At 28.3% G+C, this 26167-nt stretch overlaps 8 protein-coding genes across 10 annotated transcripts; 4 read left to right on the plus strand and 4 right to left on the minus strand.

Moving 5' to 3' along the window:
• Nucleotides 1-42: 42 nt before the first annotated feature.
• On the plus strand, nucleotides 43-1436 carry LOC124495580 (glutamate receptor-like). Its single transcript, XM_047058990.2, has 5 exons — nucleotides 43-90; nucleotides 164-349; nucleotides 401-913; nucleotides 967-1217; nucleotides 1271-1436. Exons 1-5 carry the CDS (start codon nucleotides 43-45, stop codon nucleotides 1434-1436), a joined length of 1164 nt encoding a protein of 387 aa, XP_046914946.2.
• A 550-nt stretch (nucleotides 1437-1986) lies between these two features.
• LOC124495579 (putative glutamate receptor) lies at nucleotides 1987-3610 on the plus strand. The gene is made up of 5 exons (XM_047058989.2): nucleotides 1987-2079; nucleotides 2142-2327; nucleotides 2388-2894; nucleotides 2963-3240; nucleotides 3305-3610. Exons 1-5 carry the CDS (start codon nucleotides 2032-2034, stop codon nucleotides 3531-3533), a joined length of 1248 nt encoding a protein of 415 aa, XP_046914945.2. The 5' UTR covers nucleotides 1987-2031; the 3' UTR covers nucleotides 3534-3610.
• Nucleotides 3611-3914: 304 nt separating this feature from the next.
• Nucleotides 3915-5430, plus strand: LOC124495715 (ionotropic receptor 40a). Its single transcript, XM_047059144.2, has 4 exons — nucleotides 3915-3995; nucleotides 4072-4782; nucleotides 4839-5098; nucleotides 5184-5430. The coding sequence occupies exons 1-4, from the start codon at nucleotides 3948-3950 to the stop codon at nucleotides 5428-5430; spliced, it is 1266 nt and encodes a 421-aa protein (XP_046915100.2). The 5' UTR covers nucleotides 3915-3947.
• Nucleotides 5431-5460: 30 nt separating this feature from the next.
• Nucleotides 5461-7041, minus strand: LOC124495498 (pantetheinase-like). The gene has a single exon (XM_047058889.2). The coding sequence runs from the start codon at nucleotides 7039-7041 to the stop codon at nucleotides 5461-5463; it is 1581 nt and encodes a 526-aa protein (XP_046914845.2).
• A 136-nt stretch (nucleotides 7042-7177) lies between these two features.
• Nucleotides 7178-10051, minus strand: LOC124495714 (85/88 kDa calcium-independent phospholipase A2). The gene is made up of 2 exons (XM_047059143.2): nucleotides 7618-10051; nucleotides 7178-7525 (listed from the first exon to the last, which is right to left on the minus strand). The coding sequence occupies exons 1-2, from the start codon at nucleotides 9933-9935 to the stop codon at nucleotides 7306-7308; spliced, it is 2538 nt and encodes an 845-aa protein (XP_046915099.1). The 5' UTR covers nucleotides 9936-10051; the 3' UTR covers nucleotides 7178-7305.
• Nucleotides 10052-10172: 121 nt separating this feature from the next.
• On the minus strand, nucleotides 10173-10844 carry LOC124495500 (uncharacterized). The gene is made up of 2 exons (XM_047058891.2): nucleotides 10655-10844; nucleotides 10173-10576 (listed from the first exon to the last, which is right to left on the minus strand). The coding sequence occupies exons 1-2, from the start codon at nucleotides 10842-10844 to the stop codon at nucleotides 10173-10175; spliced, it is 594 nt and encodes a 197-aa protein (XP_046914847.1).
• A 126-nt stretch (nucleotides 10845-10970) lies between these two features.
• On the minus strand, nucleotides 10971-21915 carry MESR3 (misexpression suppressor of ras 3). 3 transcript variants are annotated; one of them, XM_075733734.1, is made up of 2 exons: nucleotides 20220-21915; nucleotides 10971-12503 (listed from the first exon to the last, which is right to left on the minus strand). In XM_075733734.1, the coding sequence occupies exon 2, from the start codon at nucleotides 12435-12437 to the stop codon at nucleotides 11196-11198; it is 1242 nt and encodes a 413-aa protein (XP_075589849.1). In that variant the 5' UTR covers nucleotides 12438-12503; nucleotides 20220-21915; the 3' UTR covers nucleotides 10971-11195. The 3 variants fall into 3 exon arrangements, with proteins under 3 accessions (XP_075589849.1, XP_075589847.1, XP_075589848.1); XM_075733732.1 differs by lacking the exon at nucleotides 20220-21915 and adding an exon at nucleotides 12626-12705; XM_075733733.1 differs by lacking the exon at nucleotides 20220-21915 and adding an exon at nucleotides 12642-12679.
• Nucleotides 15892-18180, plus strand: LOC124495419 (uncharacterized). The gene is made up of 2 exons (XM_075733561.1): nucleotides 15892-17160; nucleotides 17251-18180. The coding sequence occupies exons 1-2, from the start codon at nucleotides 16926-16928 to the stop codon at nucleotides 17565-17567; spliced, it is 552 nt and encodes a 183-aa protein (XP_075589676.1). The 5' UTR covers nucleotides 15892-16925; the 3' UTR covers nucleotides 17568-18180.
• Nucleotides 21916-26167: the final 4252 nt, after the last annotated feature.

The raw sequence follows: 26167 nt of genomic DNA on the forward strand, positions 1-26167 counted from the left end.
CATATGATACACTCGAATTTTTTTTTCATTCAGAACGACAAAATGAAATTGAATTTGCAGAATAAAACATTTACCATAGGAATAAATGGGGTATTGATTAATTAATTTATTAATTGATTTTCAATGATTCAATTCAAAAATTTTCAATGATTATCTTTTAAAGAATCCACCATTCTCAATGTTCTCAACATCATCTTTAAAATTAACTCTTGGATCTGAAGCATTTTTTATTGAGACGCTTGGTTCGTATTTCAATTTCTCATATCGATTGGTCGACTGTGGACTATCATGGGGTATGAAATATCCAAATGGTTCTTGGGATGGAATGATTGGCCTATTGATTGATAAAGTTTGTGATTCTTTGAACTGTTGAACAATAATAATTATTATTACCAATTAGAAAATCGACATTGGAATCGGTGGCACGTTGGTTGATTTTGATCGTTGGAAAGCCGTTTCGTTTCTATATCCACAAACTACAACTTCTATTACATTTGTGACTGCAGCTCCTTCTCGAATTCTATCCAGCCATAATTTGATTTTTCAACCATTTCCTCTTTTCGTTTGGCTATCATTTCTGATTACATTGTTTGTCTGTTATGTATTCGATCATGTACAACGAAAATTCAATCAAAATAAAATAAATCTTTTCTGGATAAGTTTGGTGCAATTGTTTCATCAGGATTCATTCCATAGAATGAATGTTCCACGTCATATATCAATTTACATAATTTTATGGAATTTTGGATCATTTATACTTACAATTGCCTATGCGGGATGTCTTTATTCGATGATTGCAGTTCCATCATATTCGAAAACTATCGATACTGCCAATCAACTATATACGGAAATTAAATCGGGTCGTATCATTATAACAAGTTTTAATTCTTCTCAATATGTGAATTTTTACAGGGTTTGGATATTTTTAAAATTTATTCATAATATTTAAAGAATTTTTCCGTAAAGGATTGGCTCGGCGATGTTTTTATTGAGTATTGGAAACCCGTTAACTTAACAAGGGATGGTTTCAAACTGATAAAAAATTCAAGATTGCCACATGCCCACATTGGTCTACGAGGAACACTTCGATATGGTGTATCAAATTTTGGTGAAAAATATTTATATTTATCCCAAAGACCTGAGTCTTCACTTTTTACTGAAATTATTGGCATTCCTGTCCGTCCCGGTTTCTTATATTACGACATATTTAATCGAGCGTAAGTTTTTTTTAATTTATTGGATTCAAATATCAATATTTTTCAACTTTCAGACAAATACGTCTATTCACTAATGGATTGATGCATCTTTGGGCAAATAGTTATTATGATGTATTGAGAAAAAAAAATATCGCTTACAAAATTAGCTACTTATCTGCTTACGAACCAAAAGCATTTACAATTCATCAATTGAAGAGTTTTTTCATGGTTTATATTTAATGCATAATAATTTCGATCATGGTTTTTACCATGGAGATAGCTTTACGATTAACCTATGGCTATCATAGAATTTAATGAAAATCATTGCCATGAAAAATTATGCAGAATTCTGTAATTTTTAATCGATAAATCGATTCTAGTTTTGTATCGAATATAAATAGAATATGAATATCGATTTAATTATATTTAAATATATGATAATTATTTCACCTGAAAACAATTCATAATGAACAATCGTATTTGATTCTTTGGAATGTGTTAGCTTGACGTATAAATTTTTTCTCTGGTTTGACAACAACAACAAAAAAAAATACTCTTGAAAATGTAATTACACATGGATTATTATGGCATTTTCCGACATTAGTCGGAAATTGTTTGTATGTTTTTTACGTTGATTTGTGAGAAAAAAAAATATCACAACAAACAAAAACAACAAAATTGATTGGAATATATTTTTTTTTTTTTGCTGAATCAATAAGATTTTTTTTCCACTATAGAGAACTTTTTTCTCTTTCTTTCTCGTCCACTGATATTGCAATATTTGTCAATTGTTACATGAGTGATGATGATTCATTAATTCATCACAGAATTGGCAATGAAATTAAATCTACAAAACAATACGTTGACAATTGGTGTGAATGAGGTCAGTAATGCAATTACTAATTGATTAATTAATGAAAAAAAATTAATTATAAAATTTTCAAGGTTCCACCTTATACCCTACTTGATAAAGAATATCTTCATATGGATTGTGGATCCGAAATGGGACTAATCAAAGCGATGGCTTCATATTTTAATTTTTCAATAAATTTTATCAATTATAATAAAATTGTTGGCCAAAAACATCGTAACGGATCATGGACCGGTTTAATTGGATCACTGATTGATCAGGTTGAATTTTTTTTTCTAAATTTTATCTTTATAATTTTTTTTTCTTCCTAAAAAAAACAGCAAATAGATATTGGAATCGGCGCCATAAGTTTTGATTATAATAAATCAATTATATTACCATTTCTTTATCCACATTGTATAAGTTCGGTTACATTTGTAGCGCAAGCACCACGAATCATTTCAACACAAGTTTTACATCGTCCATTCGCTTCTTTTGTTTGGTATTCATTAATTTTTGCACTATTAATTTGTTTCATTTTTGATCGTATACAAAGACAATATAATTGGAAAAAAATTGATTTATTCTGGATAAGCTTTGCACAATTATTTAATCAAAATTCTTATCAAAAATTATCCTTACCATCATACATATCAATTTGGATGATATCATGGAATCTGGGAATGTTTGTTCTAAGTATCGCATATTCGAGTTGTTTGTATTCATTGATTGCAGCACCATCACATTCCATGACCATCGATACTATCAAACAATTATTCAATGCAATTCATTCTGGACAGATTATTGCAACAAGTTTGGATGAACCTAGATATATCGAATACTTTCAGGTTTGTTTGGCTTATTCAGATTGCAATAATTTTTTTTTCAAAAAAAAAAATTTATTCAAAATAAATAGGATTTGATTGGAAATTCAACCAATGAAATTGATGATATCTGGAAAACCGTTCCAAATACAATTTCGGCAATGAAAATGATACGTGATTCATTTATTAATAAAACGAAAACACCTTATGCTTATATAGATTTACGTGAAACACTTCAATTTGCTCGGACTGATTTTGGCGAAAGATATTTCTATCTACCATCCGAAAGTTCATTTTCGCAAATGTATTCAAATATTTTAGCCATACCTTTACGTACAGATTTTTCATTTTATAATGAATTCAATCAAATGTAAGTGTGATTTAATCACAATCAAACAATTATTATAATAATAATGATTTTTTTTACTGTTTAGACAAAAACGCCTATTTTCTTCCGGTTTATTAAACCATTGGCAACAAGAATGTTATATCGAATTGAAAGGTAAACGAAAAGCCAATACAACCCCATTGATGACAAAAAAAATGGCATTCACATTGAATCAATTGAATAATTTTTTCATGGTATATATTCAATCGATTCTAGTTTCAATCATAATGTTTGCCATTGAATTTTTTTGGCGTTTATTCTGTCCCATAAGATGACATGTATTTTTTTCTGACAAAAAAAATCTTTCATCGATCGATTCAGTTTTTTTTTACCTTTTCAAAAATCTATGAATTTCTTCCGAGACTAATTTATTATTATTCTCTTTATTATTGATAAATCATAATTATGTATTTTGTGAATAAAGAGATGATTCTGTTCCATAATATATACAAGAATATATGAACAAAAAAAAAACTTGTAAACATTATTGATCGCTTTCCAATGGGTGCACGATTTATGCAAGTGCAACGTTTATGTTGTTATGTTTCTATAGGAAAAAGTCTTTTTCTCTTACAATTGGTAATTTTTGATTGATCAATAATAAAAAAATCAACATGACATGTTCACAAACTCACAAACTTTTTGCCATTACTATTTTCATTTAACATTGTTTGAACAAAACGGCAATAATGAAGTTGAATTTTGAAAATAAAACCTTAACAGTTGGCATCAACGAGGTATGTTGGTTTTTTTTCATTCTCGAACCTGATCAAATATAATGGAATTTTTTTTTTGTTCTAAAATTTCAAACAGAATGCGCCATATACTTTTTTACGTGTAGACGATGAATTCGAAAAATGGTTTACAGTTGGTGGTTCAGAAACTCGTCTTTTGGAAACATTAAGTTTATATTTTAATTTCACATATAAATTGGTTAATTGCCACCGAAATTGGGGACATAAAAATGAAAATGGCACTTGGAATGGCCTGATTGGATTGTTGTTTGGACAAAATGCTGATTTCGGCATTGGTGGTGTGAGCATCAATCATGAACGAAATGAAGCTGTTTTATTTTTATATCCACATCAAATGGATCAAGTAACATTCACAACACCTGCAGCATCAATAAATGATTATTATAGACATTTTTTAATCGAACCATTTGAAACATCCGTATGGCATTCTTTTATTCTGTGTATCTCCATATGTATCATATTAGATCGTATTATCAAGAAATATGATCAAAAATCTGATCTTTTCTGGGCCAGTTTAGTGTTGTTATTTCGTCAACCACGAAATATTAGAACAAATTTATCTAGTCAACCATTTCTATCATGGATCATTTGCTGGAATATTGGAATGTTTATATTTTCAACCGCTTATGCAGGGCAGTTCTATTCATTGATTACTGTGCCAGAAATTCCTGATGAAATAGATTCAGTTCTTCAATTATATCATGAAGTTCAATCAGATGAAATGTTCGTTGTGACCGTTGCCAATTCTCTATATACTTCTATTGTAAAGGTTTGTCACCAAATTCATCAATAAAAAATGAAAAATCATTAATTTGAACTTTTCAGAATTTTCCATTAGATATTGGAAAAAATTCACAAGTCGTTGGAGATGCTAAAGAAGGATTCAAATTGGTTAGAAATAATAGTGAACAATTGCCACGTGTAGCATTTATAGCCGAACGAAAAAAATTGCTATATCATAGAATAATGTCTGGAGAAAAATTCTTTCATATACCACCAGAAAATTTTGATTCTTCATTATTTATAGATATATTATCCATACCAATGAGACAAAACTTTCCCTATGTAAAAGAATTTGATACAACGTATGTCTAATAATAATTTTACAAAAGAATCCATGATTTTTTTTCTTTTAATTCTTTTATTGATATGTTTTTTTTCTAATTACAGTATCCAACATTTAACAAGTATTGGATTCTTTGATTATTGGCATGAACGAGAATATCAAATTCTAACAAGAGTTAGAGAACGAATAATTGGTGATTCATTTAATCGGCAAACAATTGCTTTTGAATTGGTTCATTTGAAAAGTCTTTTCGTCATCTTCATTATCGGTTTATTGGCGGCAGCGATTGCGTTCATGATTGAAATCATTTGGAAAATGATTTACATTTTTCTTGGTTATAGTAAAGAATAAAGATTGTTAATAAAAAAATTTATTCATCATTCAATGTACATATACTGGATCATTATCATAATTTCGTCCATATAATGTTACAGCTACAACCGGTTCTTTTGGTCGAACACGGATAATATTTTCATTCGGTTCTAGATGTTGGTAAATCCATTCTTTTTGTATGGATAAAAGTAGTTCATTATTGCCAATGACAGATGGATAAACATAATGGCTAATGAAAGTAGCACTCATAAATATATAGTTGAATTCGATACCAGTATTTGTGCTGAATTTTGAACAATTTTTCGTTTCACATTTAACCATACCACAATATTCTTGATAAATTGGATATCTTGATTGTCCGATGGCACCAGAAATAGCCGTTCCAGCCAACAATGCATATATAAACTTTTCATCATTTGAAATATGTTTGAGTTCATAATAAAGTCGACAACATAAATATGAGCCAGGAAAACACCATTTTGCTGAACCGGCCTGACTATGTCGAAAATTTAAAATCAATATCGATTGTAATTCATTTGGATCCATGTGATTATTCTGTAATTCTTGACGAGTTTTATTTCGAAATATTATTATTGATTTCGGTTTTGATTCATGAATTACGGATGATGATTCTTTTTCTTTTGGATCAATCGGAATGGTTGCTATAGCTAATTTTGAATTACTATCCGGACTATTTACATAGATTATTGCACCATAATGTCCAGAATAGATACCACTACCGATTGTTCCAGTTTGTGGTATATGTGCACTAGCGCATAAAAAATTGATATCATGTGTCAAAGCAAAAGCTTGTTGCATTTGAACACTGGAAACAAATGGTAAATGATTAAACCAATATGTAGTATAAATGATTGTCTGTACACCATATTCTTTTACAAGCTTTATACCAGGTTGTTTGAACATTAAATCAAAACAAATCATAAATCCTATTCGACCAAATGGAGAATCATAATAAACAATTGGATCATGATAATGGGTTTTTTTCTTCGGTATATTATATTGAAATTCATAAAAAAGTTGCATCTTATGATATTTAGCCACAAGATTTCCATACCAATCGAATAAAGCAATAGTGTTGTAAAGATAATGACCATCTTGTGGACATTCTGAATCGAAATTTCTATTACATCGTACTTTATCACCAAATCCTAATGCAATGAACATTTTATATTTCATTGCCCAGCAACTTACAGTTGCCAGAACTGATTTTTTTCTTTGATCCATTGAAATTGTATCACAAAAATTCACAATCTCACCAATACGTGGATTAGGCATCGATTCTAAAATATGTTCAATCAACATTGAACGATTATAATGTTCTGAATTGATTAAACTATCTTCAGGAAACACAAGTAATTCAACACCATCTTCATGTGCAATATCAACAGCTTTTTCATAGATTTTTAGATTTTTATCAATAATTTCACGAAAATTATCGATTGTTTCATCTCCTTGTGGAACATGTTCAAAAACTGCCACCCGATACATTGTTGTTGATGATTGGCGTTTTTGTATGAAATTTTTCCTTCCATACCACCATACAATACGAGCCACCAACACAACAGTTACAGCAATCAGAAATTTTCTAACCATACTCATTGGAATCATTTTGAACCAACACAAAAGCACAAAACAAAATATTTTTTTAAAAAATATTTTTGCATGTTTCTTGAAAATTAATTCAATTTTATAGCTCTAGATATATATACAATTTAATTTCGATGAAAATTTAGTTATTGCTTATTTCTATTAAATAAAGAATTTTTTTTTGTTCATTCATATTCAACTTTTTTTTCGAATTCTTAAGAATCCTGTGTGTTGATTTTATTTTTCATCTTTATTGATGATGATGATGATGATAATAATCATCTATCATTTGTTGACATTTTGCTGCTCAGGGAATTGGGTAAATTTTTTCAAATATTTCACTATCTGTTCTACTTCATTACGTTTTAGATACATGAATCGTTTAGTTTCCCAAAGTAGATTGACAATTTTGAAATCCAATGTTTCATCTAACTCAATTAATTTGTTGAATTGTGGATTGATACGAAAAAACAGTATGTTGGCTGCTGAACAAAATCCTTCGGCTCTTTAGTAGGTTGTAAATGTATACAATATAAAATGGAAAGAAAAAAATAAAATGAACAAAATGAGCAATAATAATATCAATTATTTACTAACCTGTTTACAATATGATTATCAGTATTACAAAGTTCATACAGAAGCAGATTGGTCATTTGATATATATAACGAATCTGATTATTCACTTCCATTAAACTTAATGAAATTCGTGAAATATCAATCGGTTTACAAGACTCGGTCTGTTGACGGCCAGTGCCTAATGATAATACAAAACGAAGCTTTTCACATTCATCAGATCGGCCAACTTGTTTCAAAGCATTATTATAGAATTCGAATTCAGTCAATGCATCGATGGCCGGATTATTGGACATTATACCACCGTCAATAAATGGTCCAAATGAATTGAAATAGGTTGGAGCAGCACCTGAAGCACGGCATGCTTTCCACACTATTTGATCCTGGCAAGGATGTCGAGCAAATCCACGATCATAATCAGGTTTTTTTAATAGTTCCAAATGTGATGGATAACTACGAAATAAATGTAATTTCATCGGCACTCGATCATGAAGGGTGGCTGGTATGATAACATTTTTTCCATATTTGCCTTTCAAATCTTTCATCATCAGATTGGGGCCCAAATATTCTTTAATTAAACATTCCAATGGTTCTGGATCATATGGACGAGTACCGACAAATACTTTGTCTTTGAATTGAAAATAAATATTACGTATCTCGGCTAATGTTTTTCCAATAACCATATAGGTGGCAACCAATGAACCGGTACTTGTGCCAATAATCCATTTAAAATAATCAATAAATGGTCGTTCCATGTGTTTCTGGAATTCGAGCATCACCTGTACGATTATTAAACCACGTATACCACCGCCATCTAGACAGAGCATATTCACACCATTTTTATCATTGGCAATTTCTTCATCACTTTTTTCCATTTCTTTATCAAACATTTCTGAATTTTTTAGATTACTAAAAATCGCTTCATATTGATTAGTTAAATCCATGATGACAAAATTCCATCGTCCTTCAAAATCTCCATCATAACTACAACCTGAATTACAATTAACCATATCTTTGGGACATCTTCGTGCACCCAATGATGATACTAGATATAGAATGTGTTGTGAAAAAAATGACTGATCTCGTGTACTGGCCAATGCTGCTAAATGTCTGATTGATTCTTTACGATTATTGATAGCATCAATATTGGCATCAAATACGATCAATGCCTGTGACAATGTTATTTCATCAGCTTTAATTGCTCGATGTAATGCCGTGTTACCGAATTTATTTTTTGCATCAATTTTTGCTCCCGAACACAATAGTGTAATGACGCATCGAATTCGTTTACGTCTGACCATAACATGTAACGGTGTTTCACCATTAAGATTTCGAATATTCAATGGAAATTTATAAATATTTATCAATTTTTCCATCAATCGTCGATGTTTAACCCAATGTAATGGGCTGCCCACCATTTCAATATCTTGACGATCCAAATCGCCCAAATCTTGATCAGTGAAACGAATGATTTGTTGATTACCATTATCAATTTTTTGTGATTTCAATCGATTTTTCGGTGGCGATAATGTCAACATTTGAATGGTTAGTCCAAATTTTAGAAATTCATATACAATCAAATAATTTCGAGCAAAACAAGCCAAATGTAATGCTGTTGATCCTTGATGATTTTTCCATAAAATTCTATCAAACATGTTTGGTTGACTAAGAATTAAACGAAAAATATCTCGTCTAGAAAGTGCAGCATGATGTAATACAGAATATTGTTTAAAATCCAATAGATTTAGATTTGGATATAGATCTAGTAACACGATTTCAATTATAGCTTTATGATTATGATGGATGGCCAAATGTAATGGTGTCATTCCATCTGGTTGAATTTGTAGATTAATTTCCTTTATGGCGATATCTCTTTTATTTTTAAAAAATTGACTATAACCAAGCCGAGCAGCCACATGTGTTGTACTCCAATTTGGATTCGTGGATAGAATTTCCATAATTGTTTTAAGATTTTCGAATGCTTCGAATTTTATTGATGTCATATATTCAGATAGATTATTCAATACCGCACTTAGATGTTCAAAATATTGATCTGAATCATTCTTGCATAGACTATGAAATACAAGAAATGAATATTGTAATGGATTATTTTGCCTATAAACAATCTCATAACGATTGATTGTCGATCTATGTTCATAATGCCAAACATTACGATTATTTTTCAATAATATTCGATCTTTTTGTAACAATTTTTCATGATTTTCCCAATCAATTACTTCGATTATACCATAATTGATTGTATAACTTTTCGTTGTTATTGTTGTTGTTCGTCGAAAATATCGTGGTTGTTGTTTATTGTTCATTGAATTTGAATCACTCATTGTCTTTCTGGTCAGGATTGTTTTATGTTGTTGGCGATATACTTGATGACTTGAAAAAATACACTGTCTGTTTACAATACGATTAAAAACATTTGAAATAATAATTCTGTCTATGATAAACGAATTTGAGCATTCGAAATAGCATTGATTTTTATATGAAAAATTATTTGTTTGTTTTTTTTTTGATTATTTTATTATATTAATTTTAATTTCATTTGTTTGTTAATTCATTTGCATTCAAATTGTCAATGATTGTTGTCGACTTTTCAATTCTGGTGGTGTCGCAATCGACGATATATGGCTAAGAAATTTAACAGTATTTTCTTGACTAGATTCGAATGTTTTCCGTTGTTGTTGTTGTGCTTTAAGAATAATGGGTTGTGATAATTTTACTTTGTTTACGTTTGCTACTACCATGATGTTCGGAATTTGTTTAGATGAAGATTTAGTCGTACTTGTAGATCTTGTCATCGTTGCCGTAGTCGTCGTTGACATTTTTGGATTTACATTTATTTTTCTATTATTCGAGATTTTTGTTTGCCGTTTGATGGTTTGTTTATTTCGATAAGTATGAAAAAAACAATCATAAATTACATAGAAAATCAACAGTAATGATACTATGTTTCCAATTATGAAGAATGCTGTGATGGTTGATAATAGAGTGAAATTTTTTTTATGAAAATTTTCTATGAAAACATTTCCATATACACCATACTTACCAAATAGTCCTCGATTTAAACAGGTTAAAATTTCGATTACCGGTTGATCTGTATTTTTATCGAATGGATAAAATTTTTGCTGATTAAATGATGATGATGAATGTTTTTCTTTATGGAATGAATCTGATAACGATATTGGAATTGTTGTAGTAGCTACCAAAAATATTATAATGATTGGCCATACAAACATTTTATGAACACATTTCTATAATGTCAATTTCAGCATAACATTGGGCTGAATTTTATTCAATTTTATTCAATCTACTAATCGATCGAATTTTGATGTTTGAAAAAAAAACAAAAATTGAAATTCTAATTGGGTCAAAAAAAAGAAATTTTGTAATTTTATTTGAAATGATGATAAAAAAATACAATATTTACAATCATGAAAAAAAACAATGAAAAAAAAGTTGAATAAAATAGAATATTTGAAAATTTAACAATTTTAACAGACAAAAAATTTCAAAATATTGTTGTTTCTTCAATGGCACTGAAGAATAAGTTGTTTTTTGTTTCATTTCAATTTACGTTCCGTACTTTACTAGGCACTAGTCGAAGATGTTGTCGTTGATCGATGATTATGATGATGGTGATGATGATGATGATGATGATGATATGGAAATGGTGTCGAATAATCGGAACGTATTCTTGTGGAATAATTTTCAAATTTTTGATTAAAATCCGATTCTGTTGTAGCATTTGAATTTTCATCACCATTTTGACCGGTTATAGTTGAATCAAATTGATTGAAATTATGTAGATTAACGCTGGTTACATGTTGAAATAAACAAGGTGTCGATATATCTGTTTTACCTGGTGGTCGTTTATTTTTAGAATGATTATTCTTACTTTGATCATGTAAATCATAGAATGGAGATGATTCATTAGAAACATTATGATGATGATGATGATGAATATCATTGGATCTTCCAACACTTTTTGATCGTTGTTTACGAAATATACGAAATTTTTCGCCAGATTTTTTTCCAGCCTTTGGCCCAGTCAACGATATATTCAATGGATTGGCGGTAATAATTTCAATTTGACGAAAAAATTCTAATGCTGCAAATTGATTTTCGAATTGAAATCCAGCCATTTTTCGATGATCCATCGATAAATACATTGTATGAAATGTTGGTTTCAATGCATGATAATTGGATAGATTATCAATGATATCGGTCCATAATTGAAAACCGGTACCATGTTCAGCAATACAGATTTGAATCTGTCGTTTATCACGTGATCGTGTATCACCACGATTAAATAATAATACAGGAACACCATGACATATTTGTTTCCAATCTTTACTTTTAGGCCTAGATTGACGACCACCATCGACTAGTTCAGTTTCAGTAAACAATAATGTTACTAAACATTGACCAACATAAACAAATGTACGATGTGAACGATAAAACATTTCAATTTTACTTTGTTCAAATTCATCTAACAAACGACTAGTTGTTGTTGGTGATAATGAATGTGGTGGTGTAGTTCCATTAGAATCATTATCCATATTGGCACTTGAATTTGAAATGCTACTACTTCTTGATGGTGCAGAATCAGTTGAATGATTTGAATTTGATAATCGAGATATATTTGATATTGATCTAGAACGAATAGAATTCTGATTATGATTATTATTGTCTGAAGATGATGTTGAATCAGTTGTTGAATAATATTGTTGTGAATAACGATTTGATGATATTTTCGATAATCTAGATTGTGATGATGGTGGTGGTGGTGGTGGTGCCGGTGGTAATGTTCTACCACGATATGCCATCATGGTTCATATATATTCAACAGAAAAAAATACTGGTGAAATACAAACGAATCCAAATATCTAGTATACCTAGAATTAGAAGAAAAAAAAATAAATGAAATTTTAATTATATTCATTATAAAACATTAATTCTCAAGTGAACAATTTATCTCAATATAAATTCTATAGAATTTTGTTGACAAAATTAAAACCTTTTTTTTTACATACTTGTTGTTGTTATTCTTAATGATTGAATGAATTAAATGAGTTTATTATTATAAATGAATCCCAAGTGATGATCACAAGGGGAAAAAAACAGAAACAACAACAACAAGAAACCTGGCAATTCCCAATGCTTCATCATAGATATCATAACACTATGTCTATGGTGTCCAGGAAATTTTTTTTTCAATTTGAAATAATCAAAAAAAAAAAACGAAGATTCAAAAAAAAAACAACAATCCTACATTTGAATTTGAATACTTTCGTGTAATTCAATATATATATGCAATTTTGATTGAACAACAACAACAACAAAAACATTTGGTTTGTCTTGTATATATGTAATTATTACTCGATAAGGAAATCATCGATTTCAGTAACAACATACACAGACATAATTGAAATGTAATAGTTTTTTTTTTGCTTTACAACAAATATAAACGTTGGATTTATTTAATCATTATTATAATACACCTGAACTAGGCGAAACAAAATTCCATTGAAAAAAATGAAAAGAAAAGTACTACTAAATTGATGACGCCTACATTGAAATATTTTTTTTTTTATTTGTTTTGAATGTTCATGATCATATCTCATCATATATATATATAAAAAAAAAATCACAAGATATAAAATGAAATGGTTGTCCAGAAAAATAAAAAGTTTTTTTTTATATTTCCATTGAAAATTGTGTTAAATCCATTTGGTTTACACTATATGGATATAAAGTTATTATTATTGGTGGTGCTAGTTATTATCATCATCATCACTATACACAACAAGCATCCATATAACATTTTCAATTGTCTTTTGCTGCCTACGGTTTTTTGTTGTTGTTGTTGTTGTTGTTGTTGATATACAGACTTGTTTTGTATTTGGCATATATAAATTGAATCGAATTTCGTAATGTACTACTGTTTTTTTTTTTGTTTCTTCATATAATCTACAGATGATATAATTTGTAGGCGTTGTGATGAGTGATCACTGATCAACAATCACGAAAAAAAACACAAATAAAAATTTCCGCATATGAAATTCATCATCATTAATTGATTGATTCGAATGTTTTAATTGATTGATTATGGTCCAAATTATTTCCAATTCAATGCAATTAGTTATCCGATTGGTGGCCATTTCATTTTATTTTGTTTGTCATTGATTCATGGAATTGAACAAATTAGATCTAAAATCAATCAAAAGATTTACCTTATCATCATCATCATCATCATCATCATCATAATCATTGCCAAATCATGCCATTATCATCATCATGATGATAATTATTTTGAACATTTACTTCTTTTTTTTTATTCGTATGTGTTAATGATCAAAGATTTTTCTTCATATTCTTTTTCATTTGACCTTGTATACAATTTGTTGTTGAAAAAGTGTTTGGAATGAAATTCTTTTTGTTTTGTTTTGTTTCTTGAATTGTCTTAATGTTGTTGTTGTTGTTTTGTTTTCGACCAAAGAAAAAAAAAATGTGAATTAATTATAATTCGTTGACTCACAACAAAATGATTGAATCTAGCCACAATACAAAATGAAAAATGAAAAGGGATCGGCTGAACACACAGACAGACAAACAATGCAAAATAGAAATCAATTGGCCATCTCTTTTGTTTTAGCAATGAACTTTTAATTTTTTTTTTTTTTTTTTGTTTACTGCTCGAGGGGCAGTCTTCTATTAACAATTTGATGATCAATTTTGTTGAATTGATATATATATTTTTCATTAATCATTTTTTTTCGACTACAATCAAATGGTGTATTTTTGGACACACATGCACACACACACACACACAAAATTTATATAAACTTAATAAGAATCTTGAACAAAAAAAAAAAATTTCGAATTATAAATGATGATGATGATGATGAATATAATCTCCAAGATTACTCATTTTTAGACTGTTTTCTTTGGAAAAATAAATAAATAAAGATGTGATGTGATGGTTTTCAAAGTGTGAACGAACAAACAAACGAATGAATTGAATGAACAAATTTTCCATTGTGTGTATGACGATGATCATATATGATTGGAAATATAATAATTTTCTATATTCAAACAAAATGTTACTCTTTTTTTGTTTTGCTCATCCTTGTATGAATGTTAAAAAAAAAAATTCAATTATGATTTTGTCCACAGAGACAGGCCGAGAGAAGAGAAAAAGATTTTACGGTATGACCCGATGATCACGATGATATTGCAGTAGAAATAACAGAAGAAACGAATGGAAAGAATCAATTTGAATTTTGTCTCTCTTTACGTTTTTCCATTGGAATTCTATTCTAAAATTTCATTGTTCAAAACTTGTGTTTGAATAATATAATCGAGTAAATCGAATCGATTTTTGATTATCATTTATTCAAATTTCTTTGTTATTAATCAATTTTTTTTCTGAGAACTGAGAAATTTTTTTTTATTTCATTCATCAAAAGTAAATCATCATTTTTTTCATTCTTCTTCTTCTTTTGATTCAACAGTAGAATGACAGGAAAAAAAATATCGACCACTTTAATTCGATTTATGTTGCCTTTATTTTCGTTTTTGAAAATAATTGAATTTCAAACGTTTTTTTTCATTTTCCCACTATACTAAATATATTCTGTTATTCTAGGAATGGATCCATCAGTGGATAATATTCAACTGAATATATATTTACCATTTATCATTTGCATTTAAAATTCAAAAACAAATTCCATTTAAGAGATTATTATTATTATTTGAATAGAATAACTGGAAAACAGTTATTTATATAATATAACGCCTACGTCTACAAATATATAAAAATAACATACTACCATTTTTTTTATGAATTTTTGCAATCATAACTCATGATGATGATCATCATATTTTTTTTTTTTTTTTTTTGGTTCCGATTCTAACTGGAATCCATCATGATGATGATGATGATGATCATTGTAAACAATTTGATTTATGATGATCCTATATAGACATCATCATCATCATCATCATAATCAATTCATCTTGCAATGTTTTTTTTTCTTCAATTATTCATTTTGTTTTTCTATCTGTCCATCTTTCTCTTTCTCTCTCTATATCTTAGTATCTGTGTCCCTGAAGGTGAATTCGTTTGAACATTCATTCGAATAATAATAATGTTGTTGTTTTACGATTCTAAAAATCAGTAAATGAATAATAGAAGTGGTAGTAGTAGTAGTAACAGTAATAGATTTATCACACATTACGTCTTTGGTCAATTGTTGATGATGTTTTTGTTCATCATTTTTTTTTATTGTTTTGTTTTTTTTTCAGAAATAATTCTTTTTCAACTCCATTATCATCATCATCATCATCATCATCATCATCACCATTATTATTATCATGCATTTTTTTCAAGGATATATATTATTCATAGTCATCCATCACAAGAAAAGAACATTAATCATCATCATCGTCATCACTTATCTTTAATTTGCTTATAAAATTTATAAACAAATGAAAAAGATGTTTTTTTGTTGTTGTTTGTTTGTGTGCATCTAAATTCCATCCATTTCCGTTTGAATGACAATTTTGTTTTGTTGATTTGCTCGCCCCCTCCCAAAAAAAAGTTCATAAATGTGTGTGTGTCCAATTACAAGAATTTTCTATAATTCTATTAAGGAAAAACAAAAGATTCTCTCATTCTCTATCTCATTCTTTATGAAAAAAATTAGTCTTATCATCATCATCGTCACCGTTATTCTTGATTCTGTTTTGGACAGTGATGATCATCAAATTTTCTAGTACTTATCATCTACACATTTTTTTTACACTAAAAAGTCATGTACTCATTATTTATATAATTTTTTTTGTTCCAATTAAATTTTCATTTTTTTTACTTTTGTTTGATTCAATTTGATCTAATTCAAACTTCAAATTTCTGTGTGTGTGTGTGTGTATGTGCGTAGGAATGTTTTTGATGTTTATTTTTTTTTTTTTTTTTTTGTTTTTTTGTTTTTGTTTTTGATTCAATTAACTTCTGTCTTTTCTTTTTCATCGTAATTGGTCGTTTTCGTTAATTGGCTTGCAATTTCGTTGTTGTTGTTGTTGTTGTTATCGTTGTTATTAGTCAAAAAAAAAAAAATTTCATTGAAACAACAAACAAAATGGACCGAATAAACGAATAAAATTTTGTTCGAAAATTAAAATACAAATAAATCCATATAAATAATATGAATGGAAATGTTGGAATTTAATAATTTTTTCTGTGAATTTTGCTTCTGTTTAACTGTTTATTTTTTTCTGTTTTGTTTTCCACTTTTCATTGTGTATAGTGAAAAAAAATGAATACTAAAATATCCAATTATCATCATCATCAATGGCCAATATTTTCAATGAAAATTTGTTCGAATATTAATTCTTTAACATTGATAATAATTATGCTACTAATGATGATATCGTTGTTACCATCATCAGTAATGATGATGAAATCCAATGGTGGTAACAACAACAACATACAAATGGATGTTGATAATCATGGCACCATTACAAGTAATGATTCAGATGATACTTGTATTAGTAATTTTAAAATGAATGCCATATTATTATTGGATATTATTGGTCTATTGTGTTTACTTTTGATTATTTTTCGTAATCGTAAAAAACCAGAATTAAAACGTTCAATACATGCCATACAAACATCAATGAAAACAGCGGCAACAGTTGCCGCAACTGGTGGTGAACAATTAATGACAACAGTTTCACAGAATACACCAATTTCAATCAAATCAAGCTTTAATCGTGCACATAAAGCTATTGTTTCCGGTGCAGAATCATTGACACATGAAGCCGAACAAGTTGTTAAACGTGTACAAAATCAGATTAATACAGCCACTAACGGTATTGTTTCTCATCATAATCAACAACAACAACAACAACAACAGCAGCAACAACAACAACAAACATCACAGGCTAAACACAACTAGCCAATTGAATTGTATATGTGCATATGAATGATGAATGGTAAATGTGTATATGAAGAGATGATGAATGATGATGATGAGAAAAAAGAAAAAGAGAAGAGCAATGAATTTTATAATGATTAAAACAAAACAAAACAAAAAAAATTCCAATTTTACTTCATGAATTTTCATTTCATTGTTCCATTAATAGTTTGAACACGATTCATTATTGTTTGAAATTTTTTTCAATGATTTGATCTTTATAATCAATTTTTTTCTTTTTTACAACAACAACAACAACAACAAGATCGCTTATGAATTCGTGTGTATATGACCTTTTCGCGTGTTCCGTGTGTATTATAAATTTAATTGATTCCAATCAATCAATAATTCATTATTTATTGTTATTTCAAATGGGGGGAAAAACAACTGGCCCATATTAAAAAAAAATGATAATCATTCATGATTGTTTAGCTAAAAAATATTTACAAGATAAAAGTATTTAATATTTACGTTTATATTAAGCGCGGAGATCCAAATGTGATGAGAATCTCTTTTTTTCATGTTGTTTAAACATCCGTATCTTATATATTCATTTAATAATAATTTTCATTTGTAGCAAAAATACAAAATTATGTCATACAAACATATGATGATGATGATGATGACAGTTATTATATATATTGAAGTTTTAACAACCAATTTTTTGACATTCCAATTGGGCAAGAATCAAATATAACTATGTAAACATTCAATGAAAAAGAAAAAAATGTTGATGATGATATTATTTAATATTAAAATGATGATCATTTTAATCAATGTTTTGCACAACGTAATTAATAGTACATTTGACAAAGAATTTTTTTGCTGTGTACAAATCGTTCGTCATGAATATAGAAGAATTTATTCAATTTCTTATGGAATATTATGCTTCAAGTTTGTTCATTATGTTGTTTACTTGAATAAAGCTCAAATAAATGTTGTGTTTTGTTGAATGTGGTTTGTATGTGGATAAGAGAAAATAAAGGTGAAGGTTTTAACCAATTGTAGTCGCTCCCTATTGTGCCAATCTATTCTTTTGTTGTTGATCATTCATTCATTTGTTTGAATGATAACATTTGTGGCCATAATAAAAAAAATTTTTTTTTTTTGACTTTTTAAACAAATGAAACAAAATTTGACATTAGAGATGAGCATCAACCATACAAACAGACAAATGAATGAGAAATCCAAAGAAAATAGTACAAATTTGTTTTGTGTGTGTGCGTGTGTATGTCTACATTTGAATTCAGTGGATGATTCTGATGTTTGACATTTTATTTTCTCTAATCGAATAGTGAAAACTTGTTCCAAATTCGATTCACTTAAACAATAATCGTTTAGTATTTTTTTTTTGTCAAATTTTCCAATGATGATCATTGGGCTTGGTCAAATGAATGATGATGATGATGATAATAATGAGAAATGTAGAAAAAAATGATAAATGCATGTTCTTTTTTCACACATTTTTTCAAAAAAAAGGTCAACCTAGATGGTTTTTAAACAGAAAAAAAAAACATAAATCAATTGTTGTTTTTCTGGTTCATACTAATTAGTTGAGTTTTTTTTTATTATTATTCAAAGATGATCATAATTATCATGGCTTCCCATTGTTTGTTTTTTTTTATCATTTTCAATTAATCGATCTTGTTCAAAAGATTGCGTGCGTGTGTGTGTGTCCTAATTATCATCAAAAAAAAAAAAAAAAAATGAACATCATCGTTCAATTCATTGTCATATATTATGCAACAATCATTTTATAAATAAAAAAAACTTTCAAACAAACTTGACTTGGTATATTTATTGATTGTCACATGATGATGATGATTTATGTATGTCATCATCTTTATATATATATATATACATTATAAGTCATTAGAACAAAATAAAATCCAACAACAATTTTAGCAAGTAAATCAAGAAAAAAAAGAGATAAAATCTAGATGATAAAAATATTTTTAATCTAAAAAAAAAAAATGTCACCGTTATGGTCATCATTTATATTTATGAAAAAAAAAAAATGTAATGAAATGAAACAAAATACAATGTGTTCTAAAAATATACGTCGTGGCAAAATAATAATGACAATGATGATAATGATAATGATACGTTAATGAAAACTGAGTGACCACAAAGTGTGTTTTTATTTTTTCTTTTTTTTTATCTTTAGAAACTGTTATGTTCTCAAAAGGTGATGGATGGATGGATGGTCGTCGTCGTCGTAGTCATTACCGAATGAATGAGGTTAGAATTTCGTATTTTTTTTTTGTAATTATAATCAAAATATATTGAATGAATGAATCACCCCATAGGCAGTGAAATGGGGAAATGAAATAAGAAAAAAAATAATTTTTTTTTCGATCAAATTTGTTCATCATTGATATTTGATGATCATCAATATATTTATAACCGGAAGAAATCCGATATATTCGAATTTCTGGTTATAATCATCGAATCAAGTTTTTATTATTATTATTATTATTTACAACAAGTACATTCACCTTATAAATAGGTTTTATTATTCGAATTACTAGGCGATGAATCAACATCATCATTATCAAAAAAAAAATCGTGATGGATAGGTCACTTGAGATATTTATAGAGAGAGCAAAATAGAAAAAAAAACTTGAAACTTACCAATTTTTTTTCTCTTTGACACTTGATATACAATGATGATGATGAAAATGATATATAAATCGTCAAAAAATAAAAACAACAACAATGGCAATAACAAAATGATGAAACAAATACAAAACACTAATTAACGATTGTTGTAATTTTGGAATGGAAAAAAATTTTTTTTTTTCAAGAATTTGCAATCCAATAGAATGTGATTTGATGATTAATGTTAAGAAAAAAAAATTCCAAAATCCAGTCAGTAATTCATTGGAGTAGAAAATTTTATGTTTGAGAATCAGGCCTTCAATTTATTGAAGCGAACAAACAATTCATCGATGGACAATGGTAGATGAACAGAAAAAAAAATTATTATTAATGACAATGTACAATGATAATATTTGCAATGATAAAAACTTGTTGTTGCCATTGATATCTGAGAGAAAAAAAAATTTTCGCTTGTTTTATAACTTCGAGGCCTCTTGATAAATGTGTGTAAAATGATGATCATCAGAAAAAAAACATGAAAACCATATGACAAACGTGTGAAAAAAAAACACACACACACACAGAAAATTACATAACAAACAGACCGAAAACACGGTAATAAATGTTTGTGTGAAAAACAAAAAACAATTTGAATATTGATGGTCGTGTTACCGTTCAACCGGTACTACGAATGGAATTTTAAACTTGAATATAAATATTTCAAGAAGGAAATTGTCATTTGAAATGAATGGGTTGAAGCTTTGAATGACGATGATATTGCTTTGATGCAATAAAACATACGTTTTTTTTATGGCCACTGATGAATCATGTAGTTGTCAAGATAAATTGATGTTTGTTTATCGATATGGTACACACACACACACACACGACCATCAACATTATTTTGTTTACATATATTGACTGGTTGATAATGATGATTGTATTTAAAATGATCAACAGTTTGTTTGTGATGATTCGAATAAATAGACGGCGATAATAAAAATAACAACAACAAAGACAAAAAAAAACAAACTTTGATTGCAAATCAAGTATATTCGATAACTTGTTGTTATTGATTTGGATTGTTGTTGTTAGGTTGATTGGGGTTTTTTTTTTACTTTTGATTATCACCAACACTACCTAATTTCATCACTAGACAAATTGTTAATTTTATTTTATCTCTGATTGCCGTTCATTGATTCTGGATTCCGATGCAACACATGCACACACACACACACACATACACAACTTTTCTTAATGAAAAATGAAATCACCTCTTAATCAATCAACACAAATAAACAATACACTTTTGTACACACACACACCTGATTCATAACTGTTGGTTGAAACTAATCTCATACGAAAGGAAATAGATTCGATGATCATCATAATAATTTTTCTGTTTTGGCTGGTTGGTTGATGGTTTAGCGTGAAATTAAAAAAAAACAAGATGGGCGAAACAAATGTTTTTTTCAGATGACTTTGTGTGTGTCCAATATGATTGCCATCGAATGAACAAATGAATTTAGTAGATTGAATGAATGAATGAGTGAACAACGAAGCATAAAGAGAAACGCAAAAAGAGTAAAATCCAAACAGGTTTTGTTGTCCATTAAAAAAAACGATGCAGATCTCATCACAATGATGATGACGGCGATGATGATGATGATAATAGTCGTTGGTTGGTGGTAAAAATGGGGAAAACAAGTCACTTTGTGAATGTCCAACAAGTTGTTGTTGTTACTATCTAGTTTTTTGGAATGAATAAATGAATGATTTGGGAAAGTCTAGTCGTCACAACATGACAATCATTCAAGAGAAAATTAAAAATCAACTAAATCAGTTTGTATACAAACATAGAGGACAAGAGAAAAAGAGAGGGAGGGAAAAATGCATAGATGAAAACCGATGAATCTAATTCAGAAAAACTAACCATTTTCAACAACAACAACAATAACAAAAAATATCATGGACATGATGATGATCATCAACATTGAAATAGAGATGAAAAAAAATGGTTTGCCAGATCTTCGTCATTCATTTAACTTCAATGCCATTTTTTGTTAATAATGAAATGAATGAAGATGTTTTATTAGTAGTATCGATCAATTTTTTATATTGTGGATGTTTTGTTGATATATTTGCGTGTAGTTTCCTGGATATATGCACAAATACACACACATACACATGAGGATAAAAATTTTTATTTCTTCCAAAAAAAAAAAAGCAAGTAATCAAAAAATGAAAACCAAAGAGAGAGAGAAAAAAATACCAAACATTTTGGATGAACAAAAAATTTTCATTTCAGATCATCAAATCATGACGATGATGATGATGATGATGATGATTGCTAGATATAAAAATCTCAATTTCTAATTGATGATGTGCGTGCTTGTATGAATGAATGTATGTCTGTGTCAGTGTGTGTGTGTGTGTGTGCGTGTAATATGGAATAAATCATGTTATAGGATTTTGAATGATCATGAATTGGAATTGGATCTCATATAATAATCATCTATAGACTATAGTTGATTATTGATTAGATGATTAAATTATCATCATCATCATGAAAGGATGATGACCCAATCCTTGTGATTGATCTCTTTCTGTTCATCTGATCTTGTATTTATATTAATGATGTGTCTGCATCTCTGAATGGATCCATATCATCATCATCATCATCATCATCATAGATGATAATTGCTTGCTAATACACTGAAAACAAAATAAAGAAAACACATGTTTTAACGTATATTTATTTGATCCGGTTCGATGACTGATTGTTTTGTTGTTGTTTTTGTGTGTGTGTATGATTTGAGATTTTGTATCAAAATAATTCATTCATTTTGTGTTTGTTGTCATGATTTTTTTTCCTGTTGTCGTTTTTACTTTTACTATTGTTATATTGGACACACACACACACACACACTTCCGTTGGCCAATTTCTCCAATTAAATGGTTCATTAACATTATCGGATGAATTAAAATTGACTATGTTTGTATAGGTTTTTATTTCGTGCCATCATCATAAATATAATATATTCATGTTGTACAATGTACATGATGCAATGAAAAAAAATCATGATCATAATGAATGAAAGAAATTTTTTTCCCCATTTTTTCAAAATGAAAATGAAAAATAAATTCATCAAACACTGAATTCATTTAAATTCATTTTCCTCCGGACAACATGGTCAACAATTCATTTGAAAATGGGAAAATTAGATGATGATGAATTTTTTTTCTGGTAATGGCTAAAAATAAATTTTTATAAATTCAAAATTAAGCAATTATCATTCACTACTACTATGACATGTCAATGAATGAATGGATAATCGTAGATCTTGAAAAATTTGATTCAGCTCACACTACTACTGGTTTAATGATGATAGATCATGGGCTTTTTTTATGATTGTGAATTTCCGAACATACACACACACACACACACAAACCGCCTTAAGCATTTATTTACAAAGAAAATACCGGTTTTATTTCTGGAAAAAAACCGTTATTACGAAAATCCATTCAATCAATCAATCAATTGATCAATCAATGGTTTTTTTTTCTTCCATTTTCATCATCATTCTTCAAGCGTGTCGAATGTCAGTTTATGTTTTGTTTTTTTTTTTTTTTTTTTTTGGCAACACGCTCTATCATCAAACGCATCATTGAATTGACAATACTAATAAAAAAAACAACAACAACAATGACAATAATAATGATAAGTTAACCGTTCAATTCTAATTGTTTGATTGATACCATAAATTGATCAATTTACAAACAAACAAACAAAAAAAAAATCAAACAACAATGAGAAAAGTCTGTTTTTTTTTTCGTCTTTCCATTTCTATTTTCATTCATTCGATTTCACACATGTCTTTCGTTCATCAACACTGTCATTTTAGATCAACAGGTGGATAGATATTAAAATGAATGAATGAATGAATGAATGACCTATGAATGAAATGAATAAAGTATCGAATTAAATGAATGAATGAATGAATACAGGTGTTACAAATCATGATTACATATAGAAACCGAATGAAAGCAAAAAAAAAAAAATAGATGGCTGGGAATGAGGGCATTCTATTATTGTCAATTATTGGCTTTGTTTTTTTTTTCTTTATTTCTCAAAAAAAAATGCTTTGGGCATGTATCTTTTATATGGATTTTTCAATAGAATCCATAATTATCCATAACTACCATCTCATTATGATCATCTCCGGTTGATGATTTTTTTTTCACTCGTCATGATCTCTTTATTCATTTCAATGAAATGAAAACAAAAAAAAATTGTTCAACATCCGGTGCAAACAAAAATGAAATTGAATAAATGAAATTAATAAATAATGAAATAAATAATTATCTCCATTATACGCCCATTATAATTATCAATAGATTACGTGGTTCACAATTTGGCCATTTGGTTTTTCTTTCCAAACAATTAAATGTATCGCTATGTTTTTTTTCCATCTATCTGACTTGATTTGATTTAATGTTGACCTATCCAATGATGGTTGACATTCAATTTATATTTTGTTTATTCTCAACAAATTAAAAAAAAAAAAAATTTTCATTCACATTTCATTTCTTTTCCCATATGAGAATACTGGTAATTTCGTGTTTGTGTGTGTTTATGACGGTTGGATAATTATTGTTTGTCGTTGTTGTTGTCGCTGTTGTTGTTGATTTTTTTCTCTTATCTGGTTGATAATGATTATGATCCCGCTGTTATCAATGGTATCACATGTTGTTTCAGATGAAAAATTTTCTAAATTTTTCGATTTGTTCAATATGTCCGTACTTTGTTTGTTTGTGTGTTTGTGGGGGAAAAAAACCATACACATACACAATTAAATAGATAGAAAGATTTATTTTATGACGATAAATTGATTCTCTAGTCACAACAACAATCATAGTATGTCAGTCTTTTTTTTCTTTTTCTTCTTCTCTTGTTAATGAACTGTTGTCTAATTATTTTTTATCTGCCTGACTGGTTTATTATTTTAAACCACATTTTACGTATTCTCTTAGAATTGACCTAAATCTTATTATTATTTTTATTTTTTTATATATACTGAAAATCGTATTGTGAATCATGTGAATTCACTAGAATAAGAATGTATATGAAGATTTCTTAGGAATCCATGGAATCGTATGTCGTCATTCATTGATCATAATGATGATGATATGAAGAAAAAAAAATGTTTATTATAACCATACGATAACGTTATCAATCAAACAGTTATGTATGTATCATATAATCAATTCCGGGTCTATCCCATTATGTAAACTTTCAACAAAAAAAAAAATTTTATTATGAAATAAAATCATTCAATTTTTTTTTCTTTCCTCATGTCACACTACTGTCATATATGTACTAGTTTTTGGTCACCTCTTTCTGATATATCAGGATAAATAAATGAAAATTTATCTTGATGAAGTTTATTTTTCCTTGAAGAAAAAAATGAAATTTTTTTCTTTCCTATGTGTATTATGTAAATATGATATCTGTATACAATTTTGCTTGTCATCAAAACACATGAAAAATCATCACTCACGCACGTCTTATTTATTTATTTTTTTTTTACAATTATGACAATTTAATGATAATATATAAATGAACACAGTTTGATCAAAGTTTATTATACTCGCAGCGTGTTCATGTGTGTTTCGAATATGTGTCAATTATGTTGAATTTTTTTTTATTTCTATTCAATTTTTTTTTCCAAAAAAGCAATTTGATAGATAATTTTTTTTTTGGACAGCATCCAATAAATTTTCATCACAATTATCGTCAATTTGATTCATTCATTTTTTTTCTGTTAATTGAAATGATTCATCGTTATTCAATTCAAATTTTTGTATTAATTAACATTTAAAATAGATTTAAAATCAACCGAATGTTATGATTTTATATTTGTTTTGCCTAGGGCCTAAACAAACTTTTTTTTTGTTGTTGGAAATTTTATTCAAAAAAA

Source organism: Dermatophagoides farinae, chromosome 8, assembly GCF_024713945.1.
Source record: "Dermatophagoides farinae isolate YC_2012a chromosome 8, ASM2471394v1, whole genome shotgun sequence".
NCBI classification, from domain to species: Eukaryota; Metazoa; Arthropoda; class Arachnida; order Sarcoptiformes; family Pyroglyphidae; genus Dermatophagoides; species Dermatophagoides farinae.